The 24660-nt window shown below is 42.3% G+C and overlaps 1 protein-coding gene across 4 annotated transcripts in view; it reads right to left on the bottom strand.

Annotated features, from left to right (window-relative positions):
- Nucleotides 1-24660, bottom strand: part of EPS15L1 (epidermal growth factor receptor pathway substrate 15 like 1) — a 425390-nt gene that overhangs the window by 50025 nt on the left and 350705 nt on the right. Inside the window, exon 24 of one of the 4 annotated variants that reach the window (XM_030218159.1) lies at nt 903-2090. The exons of the other annotated variants lie outside the window; for them this stretch is intronic. Coding sequence (XP_030074019.1) covers nt 2071-2090 — 20 coding nt within the window. The 3' untranslated portion in view covers nt 903-2070. Of the gene's footprint in view, nt 1-902; nt 2091-24660 lie in introns of those variants that run through there. 4 annotated transcript variants of the gene reach the window in all.

Raw genomic sequence — 24660 nt, 5'->3', positions numbered from 1 at the left:
GGCTATTGAAATAGTGTACATATGTGGGTACAGTGGGTATTTCTCTGTCCCATGAGGGCTCACAATCTAAGTTTGTATCTGAGGAAATAGAGTATTAAGGGATGTGCCCAGGATCACAAGGAGCAGCAGAGAGATTTGAACTAGGTTCCCCTGCTTAGGAGCTTGTTACATTAACCATTAGACTACTCCTCCATTCCATACATGAATACTTTATAAAACAAAAACATATTTCCACCTGCCTCAGAGCAAGTATAAATTGGGGAGAGCATTCATGCACTACCAGGACATTTGTGATTTTGCTATTTTACAGGTAAGCATCTTTGTTGTGTTACTTTTATAAGACAAAGGATAAAATGGGCATGTTTTTGAACATTTTTCTGGGTGCCCTGTTAAATAAACTACCACCCTCCTAGTGAGTTCAAGAAGCTGAGGCAGAGGCCTGGATTTACATACAGGTCTACTAAGCCTGTGACTAAGGTGGCAAAATGTTAGAGGTAACAAATTTTCTGACCCCCCCCCCCCCCCCCCCCGAATCCTGTAAACACCTTCTGAAACTACTCCTTCCTTGGTTATCCTATTCTAATAATGTGATCCTCAGATTAAGGCAAGAATTTTCCGCCCCCTCCTCTGACCAGCCCTGCTCCAGACTTCTGAAACCATCTCCACCCTGGCTACTCCAGTCTAGTAAGAATCATAAGATTATGGCAGTTGTGGGGAGTAAGTCTTTATTTACAGGTACCACCAAGGTCCTGTGAGTGTAAGCTCGCAAACCGTGCTTGGTGCAATATGAGGAACATGTTGTTAGAGAACAGGTCTGCTGAGGTTTGTTGGAGGGTGGTAATGCATAACACTGGCAATGACTGCATTTTGGGCAGAGTGTTACTGCTAAGACAAAACTTTACCAGTCTATCAGTGTAAGAGTGACTGAAATTCCCAAAGTCTTCTTGACCTGTGTTGTCTTGCTCATACTGTAAACATTATAGGCAAGGATTGTTTTCTATATATACTGGTACAGTGCTGCTTATGTTGAATAGCTCTACAGAAGTGATAAGCAGTTGTGGTTTGTTATTGAGGTTGAAACCTGAGTGACTCAACCTTCCATGAAGTTCTACAATGGCTATCCTATAAGCTACAGTGGATTATTCCTACCACCAATATCATTTTTCATTTTATTCACTTTTAAGCTTTGAGATATCATTGCAATGTAACTTGGAGATTTTACAACTTCAGTACGACATCAGAAAAGCAGTTCCATCAACATCCAGGACCGAAAACAACATGTTTAAAATTATTATTAACCAAACCTATGATGTGACTTTATAATATTCTTTAATTCACTTGCTGTAAACCACTTTAGTGTATATAACAAAAGGCATAATATAAAATAAATAAATATCCTCTACCCAGGCGAAAGAGCGGTCAAGTAAAATTTGGCTGTTATAGCAGGTATTTGCTGAAGATTAACAGCTATTGCATCCGTCTCTTCTGTAAGCATTTTAGGTCCATATGGAAAGAAAAGTATTCAGAAACACTTCAGAGCCTAGGATTTCAGATTTTATTTAACCCTTTGCTGACTGAAGACACTGGTCCCCAGCTTGCATAAATATAAATAGTATGGCTGCAAAACCTTAGGCTTCCAGCACGAAGGTGAACAAACACAGCAAGCCATGACCGATGACACTTGAAGAAAATACTTGTTGAGATTGGATCATACTGTGCTTACTCCTAAAGGAACAGCTCTACCTCCCTTTTACATTCTCCTTCATTTTCTGTTATAGGTCATCTTTTACAGGTGTATCCAGTCTCTGCCCCTGTTATGATCTTCAGAGTCTAACATGCAAATGAGAATTTCTCTATTATCAGGAGAATTTGGGGGCTCTAAATGGCTCCACATTTTCAGTTAGGGTGGATGGTTTTGCAAAGCCATCATTCCAACCTGTGGTGGCAGTCAAAGGCAAAGAGAATGTCAGGAGTGACTAGGCATAGGAGGTGAAAAGAAAATATAAAACACCATTCCGGCATGATATGTCCACATCTTGAATACTGTATACAGTTCTCATAACCTCCATCTTAGAAAGGGTTGAATAGACCTGGAAAAGGTAAAGAGAAGGGTCACAAAGATAATCAAGGTCTTGAAACAGCTTCCATACAAGAACTCTTCAAGAATAGGACTCTTCAGCTTGAAAAAGAGATGAATGAGGAAAGATATAACAGAGGTATTTAAATAATGAACTATTAAGAACCATTTCAGAAAACAAGAATTAAGGGCATTTGAAGAAACTATTTAGAATCAGGTTTAAAACCAAAAGATGACCTTCTTTAACAATAAGCAATTTGTGGAACTCATTGCCACAATGATCTAAAAATAAATTGGGATCTAAAAGGGATTAGAAAACTTTATGAAGGATAGTTTGATCATGGGCTACTCAATACAATAGCTGAAGATGTCATCATGGATGCAGTGCATTTCTAAACCAGGACTTTGGAAACTAGGAGGGTGTGAAAAGGGATGATCACTTTGCACACCTTGTTTCTTAAGCATATTCTCTGAGAATCTATAGCTTGCCACCACTGCAGGATACTAGACTAGACAGAAATTTTCTGACCCAGTGTGGCAGTTTTTATATTCTTCTTACATGCTTTTACTTCAGCCACCTATAGACAAGGAAACTCTAAGGCTAAACGAAACATGGAGTGCATGATTCAAGCCTTAGTCATTCCAGATGTTCCATGACCTCATGTCCTAATCATTTTGCCATGCTCAAAGTTCTGGTTTTGCCAATTTACTGCCTCAGATCACTGATTTAAATTAAGTGTGACTACAGCTAATGGCAAACAACAATGCTTTAACCACCAAACCACTCTTCCTCTATAGGGAACAGTTCAGTAAGAGATTACTTCAAAAGTGTTCTAGTTTCTATCATACACATCAGGGGTGCAGTTCAGCATGAAAGTATGAGCACACCTCTGTAAGCCAGGATGTACAGATTCAAATGCTCTCTTAAACAATTGCCAAGTTACCAAAAACTCAAAAAGTGCATAGTTCATTCACCTGTAAGTCCAGCAGTGCGTTATATCTCAGCCTCACCAAAGATAAATGCCCAGCAAGAAGTATGTAGAAGGGCCTGTTGCAATGGAGTAGACTTCCATCCTTACAAAACCCATCCAACAACCTGAATGATAACAAAACTGTGGAACAGCATATCTTCTAATCCTGCACTCAGTCACCAAATCATTTGCAACTGTCCTTGAAGGTAACTTTAAAAACAATCTGGAAAGACACATAGGCACTAAATATACTCATCTTCTAGGCTGAAAAATATTAGACCCAAACAAACCCTTGGATTCATGATTCATCACAATAGTAGACCATAACATTTTCTCATAGGTGCAGTTTGTCTACATAGTTTGTGGAGAAAAGGGGTAGGGAAGTCATATTGGCAGTGGGGGAAGGAGCCAATTCAGCACCAGTACCTGCAGTATTTGTGGTGGGGAAGCACTACCCCCCATTGTCCTCCAAACTACACCTATATACCTTTCTGCTTACAGTTTTGATGAACCAAAAATCAAACACAACAAATCCCTTATTTCTCTGGTAGACATAAATGTGTTAAACTAGGAACCAGGAAAACATACTGGTACAAAAATCACTCTCAATAAAGCAAGAAGGGCTCCCTCAGAAAAATAAACACCCACATGGTAGTCATGCTAGACCACTAACGGGTGAAACATACTACTTCATTCATTGGAAGGGAAAGGGTATGGGACTTGATATACCGCCTTTCTGTGGTTTTTCCAACTACATTCAAAGCGGTTACATGGTATATACAGGTACTTATTTGTACCTGGAGCAATGGAGGTTTTAAGTGACTTGCCCAGAGTCACAAGGAGCTGCATTGGGAATTGAACCCAGTTCTCCAAGATCAAAGTCTGCTGCACTAACCATTAGGCTACTCCTCCACTCCACTCTCCTTGTGATTTTGTATCAAGGTGCTATTAGTGCTTGTGCTGTTGTGCACTTTATCGTAAACTGAATGCACAGCAATGTCTCATAAACCAGCTTCAAAAACCATCTAAATCCTAATATTCAGGGGAGAGCAATCTTTCAGCACGAGTATGAATATATAGCGACTATCTTCACAGAGCCCTCAGTGTTTGATTATGCTGAGCTCATAAGATATGTGCATAGCTTCTTCATTCCAGCTCATAAATTTTGATTGGTTTTTGAAGCTGGTTTATGTGACAAATTGCTGTGCATTTGGTTTAAGATAGATTAAGGGCACAACAGCACAAGCACTAATAGCACCTTGATACAAAATCACAAGGAGAGTGAGCTACCCAATGTATGAAGTGAAATGTTTCACCCGATAGTGGTCTAGCATGACTATCACATGGGTGTTTATTTTTCTAAGGGAGCTCCTCTTACTTTATTGAAAGTGATTTTCGTACCAGTAAGTGTTCCTGGTTCTTAGTTTATTACAGTTTTGATGAAGCATTCACAATATTTCTAAAATGTTCAAGGATCAAACTTCCTCTAGTTTGTGCTAATCCCTTCACCACTTCACACCAGGGGTGTAGCCAGAAGTTCATTCTTGGGAATTCCCAAAGGAGGACTGAGGGGGCCCAGTATTCTCTCACCCCACCACTACAATAAAATATTACCTTTGCTGAACCGAGCATGTGCAGGAGAGCACCAAGGTGCACCTGCTGAAGTGCTTGCTGCTCGTTCAGCACTGTGCAGGAGACATCTTCAGCTGGCAGGGTTTGGCATCTCTGCCAGCCATGAACTTCCTAAAAGCCCTTTTTATGAGAATTTCTGTCCCACACCACTATTTTATGCTTCCTTCCTTCTTGCAGTGACACAAAGAAAGGATCTCTGTTTTCTACGAAGCCCATGTACATCACCTCTGGATAATTCTCATGCTGGTCCAAAGAAAGCTTTGCACCCTGCAAAGAATCCATTCTTTCTACCACTACTAAAATGGGATTACCCCTGCACTCAGTCATTCAGCTTTGCTGATCTCAAATGGAGACTGCAACCATGTGAACTATTTTGAGCAGAACAAGGACTATAATTTATTTATGCACTACTTTCTTTTTCTTCTTTTTAAATAAATTCACCCAAGGCTGTGTCCAGAAAAAAAAAGGTAGACATGGCCAGACATGGACAACAGACACTTTCAGAGGTACAAATATTTAAATAGAACATAGACTTACATATTTCCACAACTCCAGCTTCCACCTTTCACACACACAAAAGTTATACACAGCAAAACCATGCAATAGCACCATACCTGATCTGACCCAAGAAATGGAGATAAACACCTCAAAATCCTGACAGAAGACAACACTTTACAAAACCAGAACACTGTATTAATGATCTTATGTTAAGAATACTAAAAGGAAATTTTAAGACAATCCAGGAACATAAGACTGTTGAAGTCAAAATTATGAAATATTTTGACACCCAAACAAAACATAAAAATGGAACTCACCAAAAACTCAAATGTTCAAGACTGTGTACAAAAAGTCAAAAGGCTAAAAGGATGTCCATCATTTATTCATCCATAAAGCAAAGATACTTACCTGTAGCGGGTATTCTCCAAGGACAGCAGGCTTCTTATTCTCACAAGTGGGTAGATGCCATCACGTGTCACCCGGTTCAGCAAAATTGCCAGAGGAAAAAATCTAGAGCTTTCAGGAGTCCAAGCCACGCTCTAGTACACATGCGCGAGTGCCTTCCTACCCGCCCTTCAGTTTAATACAAAAGCAAAATAACAATAAAGAAAGATAAAAAGGACAACTCCAAGGGGAAGAAGGCAGGACTGTGAGAATAAGAAGCCTGCTGTCCTTGGAGAATACCTGCTACAGGTAAGTATCTTCGCTTTCTCCGAGGACAAAGTAGATGAGAGTGCAGCCTGGAACAGAATAAAATGGGCCTAGGAGGGTGGAGTTGGATTCTAGATCAAAAACAGATTCTGCAGCACCGACTGCCCAAACCGACTATCACATCGGGTGTCCTGCTCAAGGCAGTAGTGAGATGTGAATGTGTGGACTGAAGACCACGTCGCAGACTTGCAAATCTCTTTAATGGAAGCTGACTTCAAGTGTGCTACCAACGCAGCCATGGCTCTGACATTATGAGCCGTGACATAACCCTCCAAAGTCAGCCCAGCCTGAGCATAAGCGAAGGAAATGCAATCTGCTAGCCAATCGGATATGGTGCGTTTCCCGATGGCGACCCCCATCCTGTTGGGATCAAAAGAAACAAAAAGCTGAGTGGACTGTCTGAAGGGCTTCGTCCGACCACGTAAAAGGCCAATGCTCTCTTGCAGTCCAAGGTGTGCAAGCAACTTTTGCCAGGATGGGCATGAGGTCGGGGAAAGAATGTTGGCAAGACAATCGACTGGTTCAGATGGAACTCCAACACCACCTTCGGCAGGAACTTAGGGTGAGTGCAGAGGACTATGCTGTTGTGATGAAACTTAGTATAAGATGCATCCACTACTAAGGCTTGAAAGCTCACTGACCCTACAAGATGAAGTAACAGCAACCAAGAAAATGACCTTCCAGGTCAAGTACTTCAGATGGCAGGAATTCAGTGGCTTAAAAGGAGCTTTCATCAGCTGGGTGAGAATGATGTTGAGATCCCATGGTGGAGGTTTGACAGGGGGCTTTGACAAAAGCAAACCTCTCATGAAGCGAACTAAAGGCTGTCCAGATATAGGTTTACGTTCTACACGCTGATAAGCACTAATTGCACTAAGGTGAACCCTTGTGTCTTGAGACCAGACTCTGACAAGTGTAGAAGGTATTAAAGCAGGGTCTGTGCAGGACAAAAAAGGGGATCTATGGCCTTGCTGTCACACCAGACAGCAAACCTCCTCCATTTAAAAGAGTAACACCTCTTAGTGGAATCTTTCCTGGAAGTCAGCAAGACCCGTGAGACACCCTCCAAAAGATCTAAGGAAACAAATTCTAGGCTCTCAACATCCAGTCCATGAGAGCCAGAGACTGGAGGCTGGGATATAGAAGCGACCCCTCATTCTGTGTGATGAGGGTCGGAAAACACTCCAATCTCCACGGTTCTGCGGAGGACAATTCCATAAGAAGAGGGAACCATATCTGTCGCAGCCAGTAGGGCACGATCAGAATCATGGTTCCGTGGTCTTGTTTGAGTTTCAATAAAGTCTTTCCCACCAGAGGTATCAGAGAACACGCATACAGAAGGCCTGTCCCCCAATGTAGAAGGAAGGCATCTGACGCTACTCTGTAGTGGGCCTGAAGCCTGGAATAGAACTGAGGAACCTTGTGGTTGATCTGAGTGGCAATTTATCTTCCGACGAAGTGCCCCACGCTCGGAAGATCTTGCAAGCTACGCCCATATTTAGAGACCACTCATGTTGTTGCATTATCCTGCTCAGCCTGTCGGCCAGGTCATTGTTTATGCCTGCCGGATAAGTGGCTTGAAGAAACATGCCATGTTGGCGAGCTTCCTAACACAGAGGGCGAGATCTGGTGCCCCCCTGCTTGTTGGTGTAATACATTGCAACCTGATTGTCTGTTTGGATTAGAATAATTTGATGGGACAGCCGATCTCTGAAAGGCTTTAGAGCGTTCCAGATCGCTCGAAGCTCCAGGAGATTGATCTGAAGACTTGTTTCCTGGGAAGGACCAAGCTCCTTGAGTGTGAAGCCCATCTAAATGAGCACCCCATCCCAGAAGAGATGCATCCGTCGTCAGTACTTTTTGCGGCTGAGGAATTTGGAATGGAAGTCTCAAGGTCAAATTGGGCCAAATTGTCTACCACTGAAGAGAGCATACAAACTCCAGGGCACTCAGATGACACCCTCTAGGTCCCCCGTGGCTTGATATCACGGAGAAGCTAGGACTCATTGAGCAGATCTCATGTGCAGGTGTGCCATGGGTGTAATGTACATTGTGGAAACCATGTGGTCCAACAATCTCAACATCTGCCAAGCTGTGACCTGCTGCAATGCCCAAACCTTGGATGCTAGGGAGACAAGATTGTCTGCCCATGTCTCCGGGAGGTAGGCTCGAACACTCCTCGTGTCTGTCGAGCAGGGCTCCTATGAATTCCAATTGTTGATGGAGATGGGTCTTGGGGTAGTTTATAACGAACCCCAGTAGCTCCAGCCCCTGATTAGTCATTCGCATGGATTCCTGAGCACCATCCTCCAAGGTGCTCTTCACCAACCAATCGTCGAGATAAAGGAACAAATGAACTCCAAGTCTGCTTAGCAACACTGCGACTACCGCTAGACACTTGGTAAAGACTCTGGGAGCTGACATGAGGCCAAAAGGCAACACGTGGTGGTACTGAAATTGATGTGTTCTCAGTCGAAACCGAAGATGTGTGTATATGCATCCTTCAAGTCCAAAGAGCATAGACAATCGTTTTCCTGAATCATGGGAAGAAGGGTGCTCAGGGAAACCATCCTGAACTTTTCTTGGACTAGGAATTTGTTCAGGGCCCTTAGGTCTAGGATGGGACGCATTCTCCCTGTCTTCTTCTGCACAAGGAAGTACCTGGAATAGAATCCCTGCCCTTCTCCCCTGGTGGAACGGATTCAACCACATTGGCCTTGAGAAGGGAGGAGAGTTCCTCTGCAAGTACCTGCTTGTGTTGAAAGAATGGGCTCTCGGTGGACAATTTGGAGGTTTGGAAAGCAAATTGAGGGTGTACTCAAGCCGGACTATTTGAATAGCTCACCAGTCAGACGTTATGAGAGTCCACCTTTGGTGAAAAAACTTTAACCTCCTCCCAACCAGCAAGTCGTTCGGGATGGACACTTGGACTGTGACTATGCTCTACTGGAGCCGGTCAAAAGCTCGCCCCTTACTTTTGCTTGGGAGCAGCAGGGGCCTTGGGTGCACACTGTTGACGTGAACGAGCTTGTTGTAGAGCCTGAGCAGGCTGGCCAGCCACAGGAGTGTACCTACACCTATAGTAGTAATAGGGAGCAATCTGCGACTTGTCAAAATACCTCCTGGTTGAGGAGGCAGATGCAGAAGACGCCCGGCGGGAGAGAGAAGACATAGCATCTGTATGCTTCTTGATTTGGTCAGTGACCTCCTCAACCTTCTCTTCAAAAAGATTATTCCCCCCGGCAAGGGGCATCCGCCAACCTCTGATAAACAAAATGGTCCAGGTCAGAAACTTGCAGCCAGGAGAGTCTGCGCATTGCTATACCTTGGGCAGAGATCCTGGATGCCACATCAAAAGTGTCATAAATGCCCCTGGCCAAGAACTTGTGACACGCATTTTGCTGCTTGACCAACTGGTGAAAAGGCTCAGCCTGCTCCGGAGGGAGTGCATCGACCAAGTCTGACAGCTGCCACACCGAGTTCCGCAAGTACATGCTCGTGAAAAGCTGGTATGACCGGATACAGACGATGAGCAGAGAGTCCTAGCTTCTCTGCCTGGGGGAGCTGAGGCTTAGTCCCTAGTACTTCTGGCTCTCTTGAGAGCGGAGTCCACCACCATGGAGTCGTGGGGTAACTGAGACCTCACCATTCCAGGTTACCCATGGATCCGATACTGGGTGTCCATTTTCTTTGGAACCACAGGGACAGAGGGGATACCCAGTTCCTAACGAGGACCGACGATAGTACCTCCTTAGGCCCTGGGTTCATCCTTCACGTCTACGGGGAATGGAATGACATCAGCCATTTCCCATACAAAAGAGGTGAAAGAGAGGCTCTCAGGTGGACAGTCTCCTCTCAGGTTGTGGGGAGCGATCAGAAGGAATCCCATAGGACTCATCAGAGGAAAAGTACCTGGGATCCTCTTCTGATTCCCATGAGCGCTCCTCCTAGGTGTCGGAGAGCATCTCATTCAGGGATGTCCGAGACTGGGCCCGCCTCAATTCCAACCTCAAATGGATGCCAGGACCTCCTGCAGTAGCAGTCATTTTGGCTGAAGAACCAGTAGGGGCAAGAGTGACTGGGGATCACTCTTGTCTGGAAAAGGACACTAGACCACCAGAATAAGGGTGGGCTTGGGGGGACCCACTCTTTCCAGGAAAGAGGGGTGGCAGCCAGCCTTGGGAGGACTTGCTCTGGCGGTGTGGGGATAGGGGCAGGCAGAGTGGTTATGAGGGGAGTTTTGGTTTCAACCAAAAATGCATTTACATTTTAGGCTGAAAACGAGGTATGACCCAACTAGGATTTGGGATCAGTTTCAGTGCCAAAACAAATTCAGTTGGCCTCTAAAAATAAAGTACCATTTTCCATTAAAAACATGTAAAATGTAATAAATTCAACTGAAAGCTAGGATGTACTGTGACTTTTTATAGTGCTATATTCTGAGATGCGCTTTATACATCTGCAGACATTTACATCTGCTCTAGGATAGGTGTAAATGTGTATGTGCACGCATGTATTTTATAAAATATTCAATCAGCCCAAACTCTGTCCCCAAGAACACCTACACATTGACCACGTTCGATGAGGAATGATGTTGAGACACTTCAGCCTCTACCCAGTGTCCTGCATCAATCTCCCTCAGCACTGATGAAGGGGTTGAATCCTTCCTCTTCTTTGGGTAGGAACTGGACGATGACCACTCCTGGTGGGAATCTATCAATGCTTGATGTCAAGGGTGATCGACACACTTGGTGTCGATGCATCTCATGATGACCAATACTGATGTCAATAGACTGGTCTTATCCCCAAAAAGCTTCTCTCAGTTTTTGTCTACTATGAATCCCTTTTTTTTTTACGTCTGTGAAGAATAAAATGAGATGGATTATGGTTGGGTTCTAGGCATTGTAGGCACCATGAGTGGGTATCCATACTAGATATGATCCTGTAGGTCTGGGAATACCTGTTGAAGCTGCTGGAAGTCTTCTTTTGGGACAATTCTTCAGAAAAATAGCCACAACAAAATCAAATAATTTGATGGTGACAAGAATAGCCCAGCTGGGAGTTCCAGGACAAAAAAAGGGCCTACACTAAACTGACGTAAAAAACAAAACAAAACCAAAAACCTAAAACATTCAGCCAAAAACTTAAGGAACTATTGGGTAGACGTGAAAAACTCTATGACAGCAACAGGACTTAGTTCCTCTAAATTTATTTTTACATAATACCTATGAGGCAACTGCAATAGAAAAACAGATCCCGTGCAATAGTGACAGGTGGTAACGAGTGTGTATGCATAGTGAATCAGCCCAAAAGACTTCTAGAAAAAAGTTGCTCGGGTAGTTTCCCACATTAAGCTCCATCAATGACACCCCCCATGTCTGATGATTCACAGTCCTGCTTGTCCTCAGAGAACAGGCTTTACATTTCGAAAACCCTTTATAAATTACCACCTGTGAGTATAGGTTTAGGAACAATCATGATGGGGAAGGATTTAGATGTTATTTTGTTACCTATTTGTATTATGACTGTATTTATGACGACTTGATTTTAAAATGATATTTTTATGTATTTGTACATCTTTTGCATGTGCATATTTGGATGGCAAAGCTTATATTTTAACTTTTATATAATGCACTATGAGCTTGCACCAAAACAGGATACAAATGGAAAATGAATTTCTTTGGACAAAAATGGAGGACAGGTACAGTGAAGAACTAGGTAAGCTAAGCTAAGTGGGTGATACTACTGCCTTCATGCTTAGCCCAATGCATCTGATACTTTTCTTACTCAAAAGCAAGGCTACAAGTTCCAAGATGCACTGAGATGAGTTAAAGAAACAATCTGACCTAAAATCTCACTTTTAATAGAGATTATCTTTGGCTTCTGGAGCAGGGATTTTTCCACTGGCCAAAATCCAAATCCAGTCACTGACTAGACTTCTGCTTCAATATTTTACAACGCCTTATTACTGTATTTATCTGTAGTTCAAGCCCTTACACTAAATTTTAAATCCTAGTAAGTGAAAGATGCAACTAGAGCAGATACTTGCTGCTTCTTTGTGGCTCAAAGTTGCATACTGTTAGACCGCCAGTGCTGCTTTGCATAGAGCCCCGGTTTCAGAATGTGCTTCTTGCAGAAGCCCAAGAGGCTGCTTGGGAAATATGTTACAGCAGTTTGGGTTTGGTGAAAAGGAAATGTTGCTGTAAATGAGCACAGATTCAAATCTGCCCAAAATTCCTGGTGTTTTAAAATTTTTTAATCAAGTCTGATAAAAAGTCCTCCAGTTTCCAAAAGTGAACAGCTGAGCAATTTTTACCAACACTCAGCAGACTGGTAAGACTTTGTATCCACCCATGATTTTTCCCATTGCCCAACTGTATTAATAGCACCCACACACTGTAGGGTGAAGATTCTGTACACTACGACTGAATTTTCTGATTAGGGACTTGTAATATAGGGACAGAGGTAAAATGGTAAGATGGAGGGGGCATAATCGAACGGTGGTGGCCATCTATATGGCCGGAGCCGCAAACAGCGGCCCCAAACCATATTATCGAAAAAGATGGCCAGCCATCTTTCATTTCGATAATACGGTTGGGGCCGGCCAAATGTCAGAGATGGCCGGGTTTGAGATGGCTGGCATCGGTTTTTGCTGATAATGGAAACCGAGGCCGGCCATCTCAAACACGGCAAAATCCAAGGCATTTGGTCGTGGGAGGGGCCAGCATTTGTAGTGCACTGGTCCCCTGACATGCCAGGACACCAACCGGGCACCCTAGGGGGCACTGCAGTGAACTTCAAAAATTGCTCCCAGTTGCATACCTCCCTTACCTTGGGTGCTGAGCCCCCCCAAATCCCACTCCCCACAACTGTACACCACTACCATAGCTCTTAGGGGTGAAGAGGGGGCACCTACATGTGGGTACAGTGGGTTTTGGGGGGGGTTTGGAGGGCTCAACACTTACCACCACAAGTGTAACAGGTGGGGGGGGGGGGGGGGGGGGATGGACCTGGGTCCACCTGGCTGAAGTCCACTGCACCCACTAAAAACTGCTCCAGGGACCTGCATACTGCTGTCATGGAGCTAGGTATGACATTTCAGGCTGGCATAGAGGCTGGCAAAAAAATGATTTTTAATTTTTTTTGGGGTGGGAGGGGGTTGGTGACCACTGGGGGAGTAAGGGGAGGTCATCCCTGATTCCCTCCGGTGGTCATCTGCTCAGTTGGGGCACTTTTTTGAGACTTGGTCCTAAAAATAAATGGACCAAGTGAAGCCGGCGAAATGCTCCTCAGAGCTGGCCTTCTTTTTTCCATTATCGGCCAAAGCCGGCCATCTCGTAACCATGCCTCTGTCCCGCCTTCCATACCCTGCCGAAACGCCCCCTTGAACTTTGGCCAGCCCTGCGACGGAAAGCAGTTGAAGCCGGCGAAAATCGGATTTCGATTATACCAATTTCGCTGGCTTCAGGAGATGGCCGGCCATCTCCCAATTTGTGTCTGAAGATGGCCGGCCTTCTCGTTCGAAAATAAGAAGGATAGTAAATGACGGCAGAAAAAGACCTGAACAGTCCATCCAGTCTGCCAAACAAGATAAACTCATTTTACATGGTATGAAATACTTTATATGTATGAGAGAAGATCCACCAGCAAGCGGAAAACTCAAGCACCCCACGGTAAAAACAATAATTTGTAAAAAGTGGGAGTATGACCAAGGATACCAGAAACTGGAAGATGTTCTTAAATAAAAAACTTTATTAAAGGTTTGAAGACTCAACACGTCGTGTTTCGGCCGTCAGGCCTGCATCAGGAGTCTGCTGTGCAGCGCTTCTGACGAACATTTTAAATAGTCTTTCTAAAGACTACCACGTTATTTTTGAAGAATCAACCTTATTACCATTTAGCAATTCTCCGTGCAAGAGACTGCTGTAAAATCTTCAGAGGATTTCCATCGTCATTGCTCTGCAGCACTCTGCACAGCAGACTCCTGATGCCGGCCTGACGGCCGAAACACGACGTGTCGAGTCTTCAAACCTTTAATAAAGTTTTTTATTTAAGAACATCTTCCAGTTTCTGGTATCCTTGGTCGTACTCCCACTTTTTACATACTTTATATGTATACCAGAGTTTGATTTGTCCCTGCGTTTCTCAGGGCACAGACCGTAAATCTGCCCAGCACTGTTCCTGTACTAAAAGTTCTGAAGCGAACGTCAAAGCCCCTTAAAATTTACACTCCAGGCCATCCATATCTATTGTCCCAATCAGGGCACAGACTGTAGAAGTCCGCCCTGCACTGGTTTTACTCTCCAAATACCGGCGTCGCCACCCAATCTCCGCTAAGATTCTGTAGATCCATTCCTTCTAAACAAGATTCCTTTGTGTTTACCCCACGCATGTTTGAATTCCATTACCGTTTTTATCTCCACCACCTCCCACAGGAGGTCGTGCCACGTATCTACCACCCTCTCTGTGAAAAAATATTTCCTGACATTACTCCTGAGTCTGCCCCCCCCCCCCCTTCAACCTCAATTCATGTCCTCTAGTTCTACCACCTTCCCGTCTCCGGAAAGGGTTCGTTTGCGGATTAATACCTTTCAAATATTTGAACGTCTATATCATGTCACCCCTGTTTCTCCTTTCCTCTAAAGTATACATGTTCAGGTCAGCAAGTTTCTCCTCGTATGGTTTGCAACGCAAATCCCATACCATTTTCGTAGCTTTTCTTTGCACCGCTTCCAGTCTTTTTACATCTTTAGCAAGATACGGCCTCCAAAACTGAACACAGTAGGATTTTGTAAACCTTTGCATGCTCATATACATGTTTTTTGTTGTTTAGTCAATTTTGGATAATTGTAAATCGCACTGAAGTGTTTTTGAAATTTTATGCATAAACTGAACAACAAATTTATAAAAATCAAAAACACATGGCAGAAAGCAGTAGTTTTATTATATAATTGATATACATGTGGTTGTTGACACATTATAGACAATGAGGAATCCATAATGATGAGCAATTAGAATTTTTCTTATCTAACCAAGCATACGGAAGAAATTTGTGCAGATCAGAATATATGCACTATGATCGTAAACACTCAAATTTACTGCTATGCTAATGCTCACTGCAGTATTGGCATCATGCCAAAGAGAGCTTTAATTTGGAATTCAAAAGATGCAATATGTATACACAATCAATGGGAACTTTGGTCACTGAACCAAAACCAAATTTTCTTTTCCCTGTGAGTTGCAACTAGAATTTTGAGTGTCCAAAATGTTGGTTAATATGTATCATATGACAGGCAACAATACTGACATGCCAAGGATACCAGTTCTCTACTGCTGTACACAACCCTTTGCTTAGTATTCTTTAAAGGTCTCCCACTCAGATGTTCTTTTTATCAATCTTTTTCCTCCTTAATTTCAGAATCAAGTTACAGAAGCTACTGAATTTAGACTAGTGTAGATAAACTCTACAGACTATTTTCCAAATTTAACCACTTTGTGTTGGACAACCAATGTATTTGCTACCAACTTACACATGGGATTCTGAGGAATTTTCAAAAGCTGATAGGTCTCAAAGGGTTAAACTTATATTTCATTCTTGGGATGTTAAATGACCTGCTTATGGTTACTGAGAACTATAGGGCAGAGTTATCAATATCCACAATAAATATGCATAAGGAATATTTACATGCACTGCTTCCATTGTATGCAAATATCTCTCATGCATGTTCATTGTGGGTATCTTGAAAACCTGACTGGCTGCATGTTTCCTGAGGACTGGGTTGAAAACTCCTATAGTACACCATACTTGGTCAGAGACTTAGTAGGTTGTGATATTTATACAATGCTAATAATCAAACTGTATGGGGAGACTGCAGTTCTAATCTGTACCCTACAAGTACATTTTCAGAGGGACAACTCTGAAGCACTTCCCTTTCAAAGAATTAAAAAAAAACCCAAAACATGGCTGATTGGCAGTATGGGTACTTCACTACCCACAGACTTTCTACCTGCTTTACGGCACATGCAAGGTCTATACTGTAATTCCTATTTTAAAACTCACATGCTGTCCATCTGCTCATCCCTTCTGTGTACGGACAGAAGTATCCATGATGTATACATATAAGTAGTAGTATACATGCAGAAGGGAAGAGTAATTATCAGCTTCTGATTTTATCTGAGTAACTAGTTATCCAAGTAAAATGTTTTGAAAACTGCTTTCTCCGTCACCAACAACAGAAACAAAGTTGTTGGAGTACATGAACTTTTGAGACCAGACATATTATCTTGTCTGGCTATTCATCAGTCTGACTGTCTGAAAACTTGGTAAGCAGTCAAAGTATGCTAATTTTCAAATGGGAAAAAACTTTAGGTAAGGGGGGGGGGGGGGGTTATTTTCAGATATCATAGTTCTATAATCTCAGCACTAAAACAATGTCACATGGGAAGGAGTCTCAGCCACCACCTGACAGACACAAGTTTGGCTCAGGAATGCATGTTACTGGGAAGAAGAGTCTGAACTGGGATTAGATCATAGGGGTAAGCATCAAGAAGCGATGAAGAGAAACAGTGTCTTCTCAGCTTTTTATATCTCCAACTAAACATGACAACAAGAAGGGCTGGAGCAGAATTCACCTGAATGGAAAATAAGAGATTCAGGAAGACAGAGAAGAGGAGACTAGGCAAAATTTGTACTCAGCTGTTTTCAAATTTGTTGTGATCCAGCATACGAGATTCTTGCAATGTTCTGTTTTTGTACTAGCTTTGACAGGTTGTTTGTACTGTATTGTACCTGCCTTTGACTCAAAGATATTTTCCAAAAAACCAAAAATCAAATCAAATAAATCTGTTATTCAACATTTTACACAAGAAGCCCACATTTATATGCAAACATTGGGTCACCTTAGCTGCCTGGCATGGGAAGGGGGAAAATACTGAAAACTGAAGAAGATGTTTTAGCCACTGTCAAACTACATTTTACTTTGCAACTGTCTGAAAGTAAAAACAAAACACACATTTTAAAAGAAGAAAAGCAATCAAGCCCTATTTCTGCTTGGAAACCACAGCAGTGGTGTGCCGAAACCACAACGAGGGCTCGTGAGCAAAAAAAAACGATATGAATGCTATCAGCTACCATATGACAATTCACTTGATAAGCTTCTCTGTCATTGCAAGGGTTTGAATGGCTTTTGGGTAATGATGGCAGAGAGACTTGTGCTCAATGTGTGTTCATCTTCCTCAGTATTTCCCAAACTCTGCAAGCCCAAACCACACATACTTTTTCATAAATGCTGTGTAGCACATGGGAAAAAATAATATAGCCAAAAGAAAAAGGTAGGAAGCCACTAAAAGATCCACCGGAGGCTGGAAGGATGCAAACAAAGAAACTGAGAAGGGAGGAGAAGGGGCTGTGCATGATGTTTGTACTGCAAGAAGCAGGGCCTGGTTATCAATGCCCTACATTGGTGATATTCACTAGTTTTCTAGTGGGACCATGCTGGCAAAACAAATTTCAGTGTGAAAGCCAAAATCATCGCTGGACAAAGCAGCCAATACCTGGGCAGAGGAAAGCCTTCTTCTTTCAATGATACAGCTGTCCAGAAGGACTCCCCTCTGACATGGTTGGCCTAAAATAGAATCCACTCCTGCCCCCAACACTCATTTTTTCCTTCCCAAGTCCATCTCCCTCAACACATTCTCTATCCCTGTCTCTCAGCATCTCTCACCAACATATTCTCCTCCAACTCCATTCCAGCAAATCCCAATCTCCATACCCACCATTCAGCCATTACCACCCTATCTCTAATTCCAGCTCCTTCAAGCTGCCCCTCTCCCCCAGTTTTTTAAAATCCTCAGAGATTTGCTCCATAGGTTTGTTGGCAGCCTCACTTCTGAAACAGCTATTCTGTTTTCTTCTGGCACTACACGACTTTCACTAAGTTTGAGCTGCTCAGTGCCAAACATCATGCACTGCTCTTTCAATCCTATGAGAACAGTGTAGTTTAAGTAAACATGTCACTCAAACTTACAGAGCGCAGAATGGTGAAGGTAGAAAACAGAACCGATATGAAGTGCCAGCAGCAAGATTCAAGAAAGGGGGGAAGAGTCCACACGGGTTGCTACTGACCCTTGGGCCTTGCAATGAAGAACACTGCCCTACATGCTGAATGTTTATTTGTGTTCTCTGGAGCTCATGCTGTATATCTAGGAAGCAGAGAGGCATGTTTGGGCCCTTTCAGGTTTTAGATCTACTGCTGGTGTCTCTTGCTGCTGCAAGGTGCTGAAAGCAAAGTCCATGTGCTCATCTACATCTCAGCATCAGCTAGTAACAGTTTTTTTTTCCATGGGAAACATTGATCTACCTGATTAATGAGATACAGAGGTAGGGAGTGCAAAATACTGTTCAATAGATACCAGTTACACTGGTATCAATGCTCTCTGTTTTCTAGGTTACAGATGTACTGTAGAATGGGATCTAAAACTTTTTTTTTAAAAATTAGGCAAGGGCCAATATTTGAAAACACTTGTATGGTCAGCTGAAGCTGGTTTCAAAAGTCTCATCCAGCTCTGAAATCTACTAGGCCTAGAGTACACATTTTGGCCATATAACTCAATATATGTCCAAAATTCACCCATGCACTGGGAAGAAGCAGCAGAAGTAGGGCCTAAAGTAATCAGATGGTGTCAATACTCAGCTTCTGTAACAGATCTGTTCAACTCAGACCACAGAAAATATAGTGCTAACTTACTGTACAAATAAAGTATCTGTTTAAAAGTATGTCAGCATATTCAGTGACCTAACCATCTATCTTTTATGCATAAAGATAGATGGCTAATTTAAATGTATAACTTTATACTTTTCACATCCAATTCAATGTTGCCTTTACAGTTTTTTGGGAAGTGTTCATTCAGCTAAACATATTTTTCTGAATTGTACTTGACCTAAATGAATGAGGAATTTTGTTTAGTGACAGACTGATCCCCAGTTAGGAATCTGAACTCAAACCAGTTTTCTGTGTATCTGTGACAACAATCAAACAAATAAATCTCAAAGTTTGCTTTCATGTGGTTCCACTGAAGTGTTCTTTTAGGACTGCTCTCTCACTGCACACCTGGAGGGTGGTGGTGGTGGTGGGGGATTCTCCTTCACCAGGGGAAATGAAAGCTGTTCACATTGCTGATATGAATAATGAGATAGGCAAGACAAGTGATAGAAGGAAGGGGAAGGTAGGAATAGTAACATGGCTCCACACAGAATGCTGTCCCTGCAGGCATCCCTGTTCCTTACGGTTTAAGAAAACTTACCGTATTTTTCGGACTATAAGACGCACCGGACCATAGGACGCACCTAGGTTTTAGAGGAGGAAAATAGGAAAAAATTTTTTGAAGCAAAACGTGTGGCGGAGATCTGCTGGAGGACCACAGGTTGTGCAACTCTCTTGTATGGGGACAGAAGTTTTGCACAACCTGTGTGGCTCTGCAGTGGAATTTGTCCTCTCCTGCCATCCATGTCCAACGATTCTCCTCTCTCTCCCCTGCCCTCCCCTCCATGTCCACCAATTCTCCTCTCCTCCCCATGCCCAGCAATTCGTTCAAACCCCCACCCACCTGCCTGTCCGCCCTCAGCTCCCCGACTTTCCGTTTGTGCAACCATGCTCCCTGCCTTGAAATCTTTAATTTACATACCCGAAGTCGCGGCGAATCAGCAGTAAGTAAAAGCAGCAGGCAGGCAGGCTCACCTCCTCGTCGCTTCCCTTCCCTCTCAGCGTGTCCCGCCCTCGCGGAAAGGAAGTTACATTAGAGGAAGGCGGGACGCGCTGAGAGGGAAGGGAAGCGACGAGGAGGCGAGCGCCTGCCTGCTGCTTTTACTTACTGCTGGTTCGCCGTGACTTCGGGTAAATTAAAGATTTCAAAACAGGGAGCACGGGTGCACGAACGGAAGGGAGCGGGCAGGTGAGCCAGACCTCACAAAAAAAGCACTGGGTGTAGTTAAGGCGCACCGCGCGGGGCCCCTTTGAGTACAAGGCCCTATGCGGTCGCAACACTCGCCTCGGCCTAAGACCGGCCCTGGCCGCCCCCCTCCCACAGCGAGCAGGTACGCTACATTCAGACTATAAGACGCACCCACATTTTCCTCCCAAATTTGGGGTGAAAAAAAGTGCGTCTTATAGTCCGAAAAATACGGTATTTTCAATTTAAATCATATGTGACTTTTCATAATGTTTAAAATTACCTAACACTTCATCTTAAATAATTTAGTCCTTTCAGCATGCACTTTTTGTTTTTAGCTTTTAAATGTGCATGTCTATAATTTGCTGTGATATGTATATGTTTAAGTTTATTTAAAATGTGATATACTGCTCATCTTTTCCAGAACAAAGCAATTTTGCAATATAAAATCCATTAAGACAAAAAAATAACTCCATAAAAATGATAGGACAGATCTAACGCATACATCCCGATGCAGCATTCACTCTTCCATAATATTAACAGATCTAAAAGAAAGTAGGTCTCTCATATGCACTATTTGGTATGTGTTTTTTCAGGTGGAGAGGGCTTTCACTAGAAAAGGAAAATGCAGTTCCTGGAATTAATATAAAATCAAATGATCACTTGAAATTAAGATCTTGTAGGAAACAGAGGACGCATATCAGGTCGACATTAAACACATGAAGTTAAGATGACAAGTGCCATCCAGTTGGCCAATTCACATCCTCATACAATACCAAAAACACCAACTGATCTTTTGATTACACCATATTTCACACATAGGGGATCTAGTGAATTCACAAATTCTGTTATAATTTTTGCATCATGCGTCCACAGCTTTTTTAGTGAATATTCTTTAATGTTGCTTCCGAGTCTTCCATTCCCTTCTACTGTTAAATAATTGCTTCCTGCAAATTATATCTTTGAGGTTTCTGAATATCTCTTTCATATCCCCTTTCCATATCTCCTCCCTAGGGTATATTTAGGTTCTTCAGGAGCATCTCCTAGAGCTTTTAATATAGAGATTGCATCACTATCGGTTCCACTGTGGACTGCCTCAATTCTGGGCATAAAAATACTTCAGATAAGGAGATTTTGCTAACAACTTGTACACAGAGAGAGATATTTTGGAAGATGTTCTAGGCTAAAATCTTTCATTCTGAGATCATATTGAAGGGCATGCTATGTATGGTATGAAGCAGAGGGAGAAATGTTAATTATTTCCAACTGTATGTTCAAGCTATTAGATAACTCACCAAAAATTAAGGATCACCAGAAAACCCAAGAAGGCCTAATGCTACGTATTTTCTCTATTATTACTTAGAAATTAATGAAAGTACAATAATGGCCTAGTAACTTATGAAATTATTAATTTATTTACACTTGGCATAAAACCACTGCGACTAGACCCTTATAAATCTGACTCACTTAAAGGTGACTCTATAGTTCACTCTTTCTGTATTGTGTTTTGTCAGCGTCTCATCTGCACTGTCAGATTTTAGTGCAGACTTGGGTTTCTGACTCTCTTCCAAGAGCACAGTGGCGCCTCTAAGTCCTGATTCTTTATGGAAAACCCAAACCACAAAGACGAGGGTGGAATGAGAATGAAGTTCGGAAACCAGGGCAGAATTAAAAAAAAAATCTTCTAGCACAGAGTTAGGCTGATGAAGATGATTAGCACAAAAGACGTTGTGCAACCCTAATGAATTCTTGCACTCTACTGTGACCCAGACTCTTTCAAATGAGGATGACTCAACATGTAGTACAACACAAGAACTGATGGCCAGACATGTGAGCAGAAAGGGGGTACTTAGTAAAGTACCTGGACAAAAAAGTTAGAGGAGCCTAAGTTTGTGCTCCAAATTACTATTTCTGTTCACCCATGTTCCCCACAGCAGCCATCTTCCTTTCATATCCATATTTAGTATCCCTGCAATAATCTTAACTAGATATATTAAGTCTTAGCATCCATATCCTTATCCTTGATATACCAGTCTACTTAGAACAAACAATATTGCAGGAGGTAGAAGGTTGAAAGGGCAACACAGTAGGGGAGGTAGAAGGTTGAAAGGGCAACAGAGTGAGAGAGGTTAATTCTTACAATTAGAAACAGGTTGATAATCTTTCACTGTTGTCCTAAGTTTTGGAAAAAGTGGTGTTAGTTCAATTATCCTGGTTTTGGAGGAAAGTAAGTTGTTGCATTGTTGTCAATCAGGTCATAAACAACATCAAGGTAGAGAATCTGTATTGCTTGCTCTCACTGACAGCATTTTAGTTAAAGCAGATCAAGGGTAGGATGCATTATGGATACAGCTTGATTTAACAGCTGAATTCGATACCGTTTCACATTCGTTATTGTTAGATCAATTACACAGGACTGATATTAGAGTTAAGGTGCTTCAATGATTTACTTCACATTTGTGTAACTGAGCCCACAGCATTTTCTGAAATTACCACCTTTCCTCTCCAAAGGTTTACAAAGAAGTGTTACAGACTGTTATTATAACTCTCTATATCAAAAGCTGACTAAAAATTGCCTGAAAAGGCTTCGGCTAATTCAGAACACTGCAGCCAGGTAGGTTGATTACTGGGAAAAAGAAATTTGGTCATGTGATCCCAGTTCTTAAGAGGTTACATTGGTTTCAAATTACTACAGGAATTTCTCTCAAACTGTTATGCCTAGTCTTCAAGGCTCTCTATATGGGTGCCCCTACATATCTTTTGGATAAACTTAGAGTATACACCCTTTAGAAATTTGCGTTCATCATAGAAATCTTTGTTTCAGTTGCCTTCATTGAGTGTGGGGTTTCACTGTGTTCTGTGTGGCTTTTACATTAAGACTTATTTACCAAAATCCTGTCAAAAAATATATATGTTGATCCTGGGATATAACTTGTCATATTGGGGGTCAGAAAGAATTTTTATTCTTCTGCACACTTAGCAACGAACACAGAGTTCTTACCTTTTCCTGACCTTAAAGAGAGAGGTGCTTGGTTAATAGTAGACAAATGGACTTCATGAAGCTGTGGTCTTTGTTGATCATAACCAAATCATTTAACTAGAATAGTTTATATCAGAGCCTTGACGGTCACAGATCAGGTTTTCAGGATCTCTCTAATGAGCACGCATATCACAGTGCATACAATGGAGGTAGTAGGAATGAAAATCTCTCATAAGAATATTCATTAGTGATATCCTGAAAATCTGACCTGCTGGCAGCCTTTGAAGACTGGGAGTGAAGATCAATGTATTAGGGGGTCAGCAATGATTTGGCTATAGTGCCAAAACCCTCTACGACATTTGCTTTCAAGATGTTAGTACAACAGGCAAGGGGGCAGGGAGAGGAAGGGAGTTAGGAGAGAGACTTGGTGGCAAGTGGGTTTGGAGGGACAGAGATATGGCTATCAAGTAAGGGAGGAAGATGGCTTGGGCAAGTGACAAATTTACCATCCAAACAAGAGAAATTCATAACCCATAATTTGCTCTGTCCCACACTAAGCATCCAAAGCTCACTGCCCTTCTTTCTAGAACATCCTATCCCCTTTCCCACAATCTCTAGTGCAAACCCCTCTGTTTTCCAAGCCTCTCCTACTTCTCATAATTCTGAATGATATTTTTACTGTTTCTGGAATGCTACAGCTGCAAACATGCTGCTTAAATTACTCAAACACATGGATTAGTGATGGCATTTCCCTTTAAGCAACACCCATAGATACAGTGGTCTCTCTGTGTACTAAATGGGCCAGCAGCCAACATTTTTGTTATACAAAGGATAGGTTGTGCTGTAGTAGAATCTGACTGCTATATAAGCAGTGCACATAGATTGCTTTGATGGGCAGAATTCAGTTTACTATAAAGAGAAGCCACTCTACCATCCAATAAATTTAACACAGCTATATGCATTCCATATGTATTTTTCTCCAATGGAAAATAGTATCCAAGTTATTGTACATAAGACAGCATTCCATATGCACATTTATAACAGTCTAAATATTCTATAATTCTTGTTGTATATGTAGTTTCTTTGTAAACTACTTAGATCAGTTTTTTGCTGGATATGTGGTCTGTAAGTTTGTACAAAAAAAATTATAAATAAACTGAGTGCCCTTGGTATGGGCCCTAAAGTGACCAAGTGGGTTTGAAATTGTTTAAGTATGAAGCATCAAAGGGTAGTGCTCTGGTTCTTGGTCTAGATCTTTTCAACAATTTTGTAAGCAATATAGCACATTTGGAAAGGTTTGCCTCTTTGTGGGCAATACCAAAATTAGCAACAGGATAGACACCCTGGAAGTGAGCAGGAATCTAGTGATGCATAAGGAATGATCAAGAGTTTAAAATGCAAGACCAAGCACTTGGCTGCAAATACCCAAGGAAGGGTTACAGGACAGGGGGGTGACATAAGAATAGCCATACTGGGTCAGACCAATGGCCCATCTAGCCCAGTATCCTGCTTCCAGCAGTGGCCAATTCAGGTCATAAGAACCTGACAGAATCCCAAATATTAGCAAGATTCATGCTACTGATCCCACAAAAAAGAGCAGGCTATGGGGATGATCATATCTGACAAAGTGACAGCAAAAGACAGGTTACTTGGGTGCCCAGGGAGAGAAATGGCCAGCAGGAAAAAAGGAGGTAATAGTACCTCTGTGTAAGCCTCTGGTGAGACTTCATTTAGAGTACTGTATGTAATTCTGCAGACCACAACTTCAAAGGGATATAAATTGGGTGGAATCTGTCATGAGGTTTGCTAATAAAATGGTCAGTTGTCATCATCACAAAGTATAT

Source organism: Microcaecilia unicolor, chromosome 11 (genome assembly GCF_901765095.1).
Source record: "Microcaecilia unicolor chromosome 11, aMicUni1.1, whole genome shotgun sequence".
Lineage (NCBI taxonomy): Eukaryota > Metazoa > Chordata > Amphibia > Gymnophiona > Siphonopidae > Microcaecilia > Microcaecilia unicolor.
Note: the sequence above shows the minus strand (reverse complement) of the source record. Positions and strands in the feature narration are given on the sequence as shown.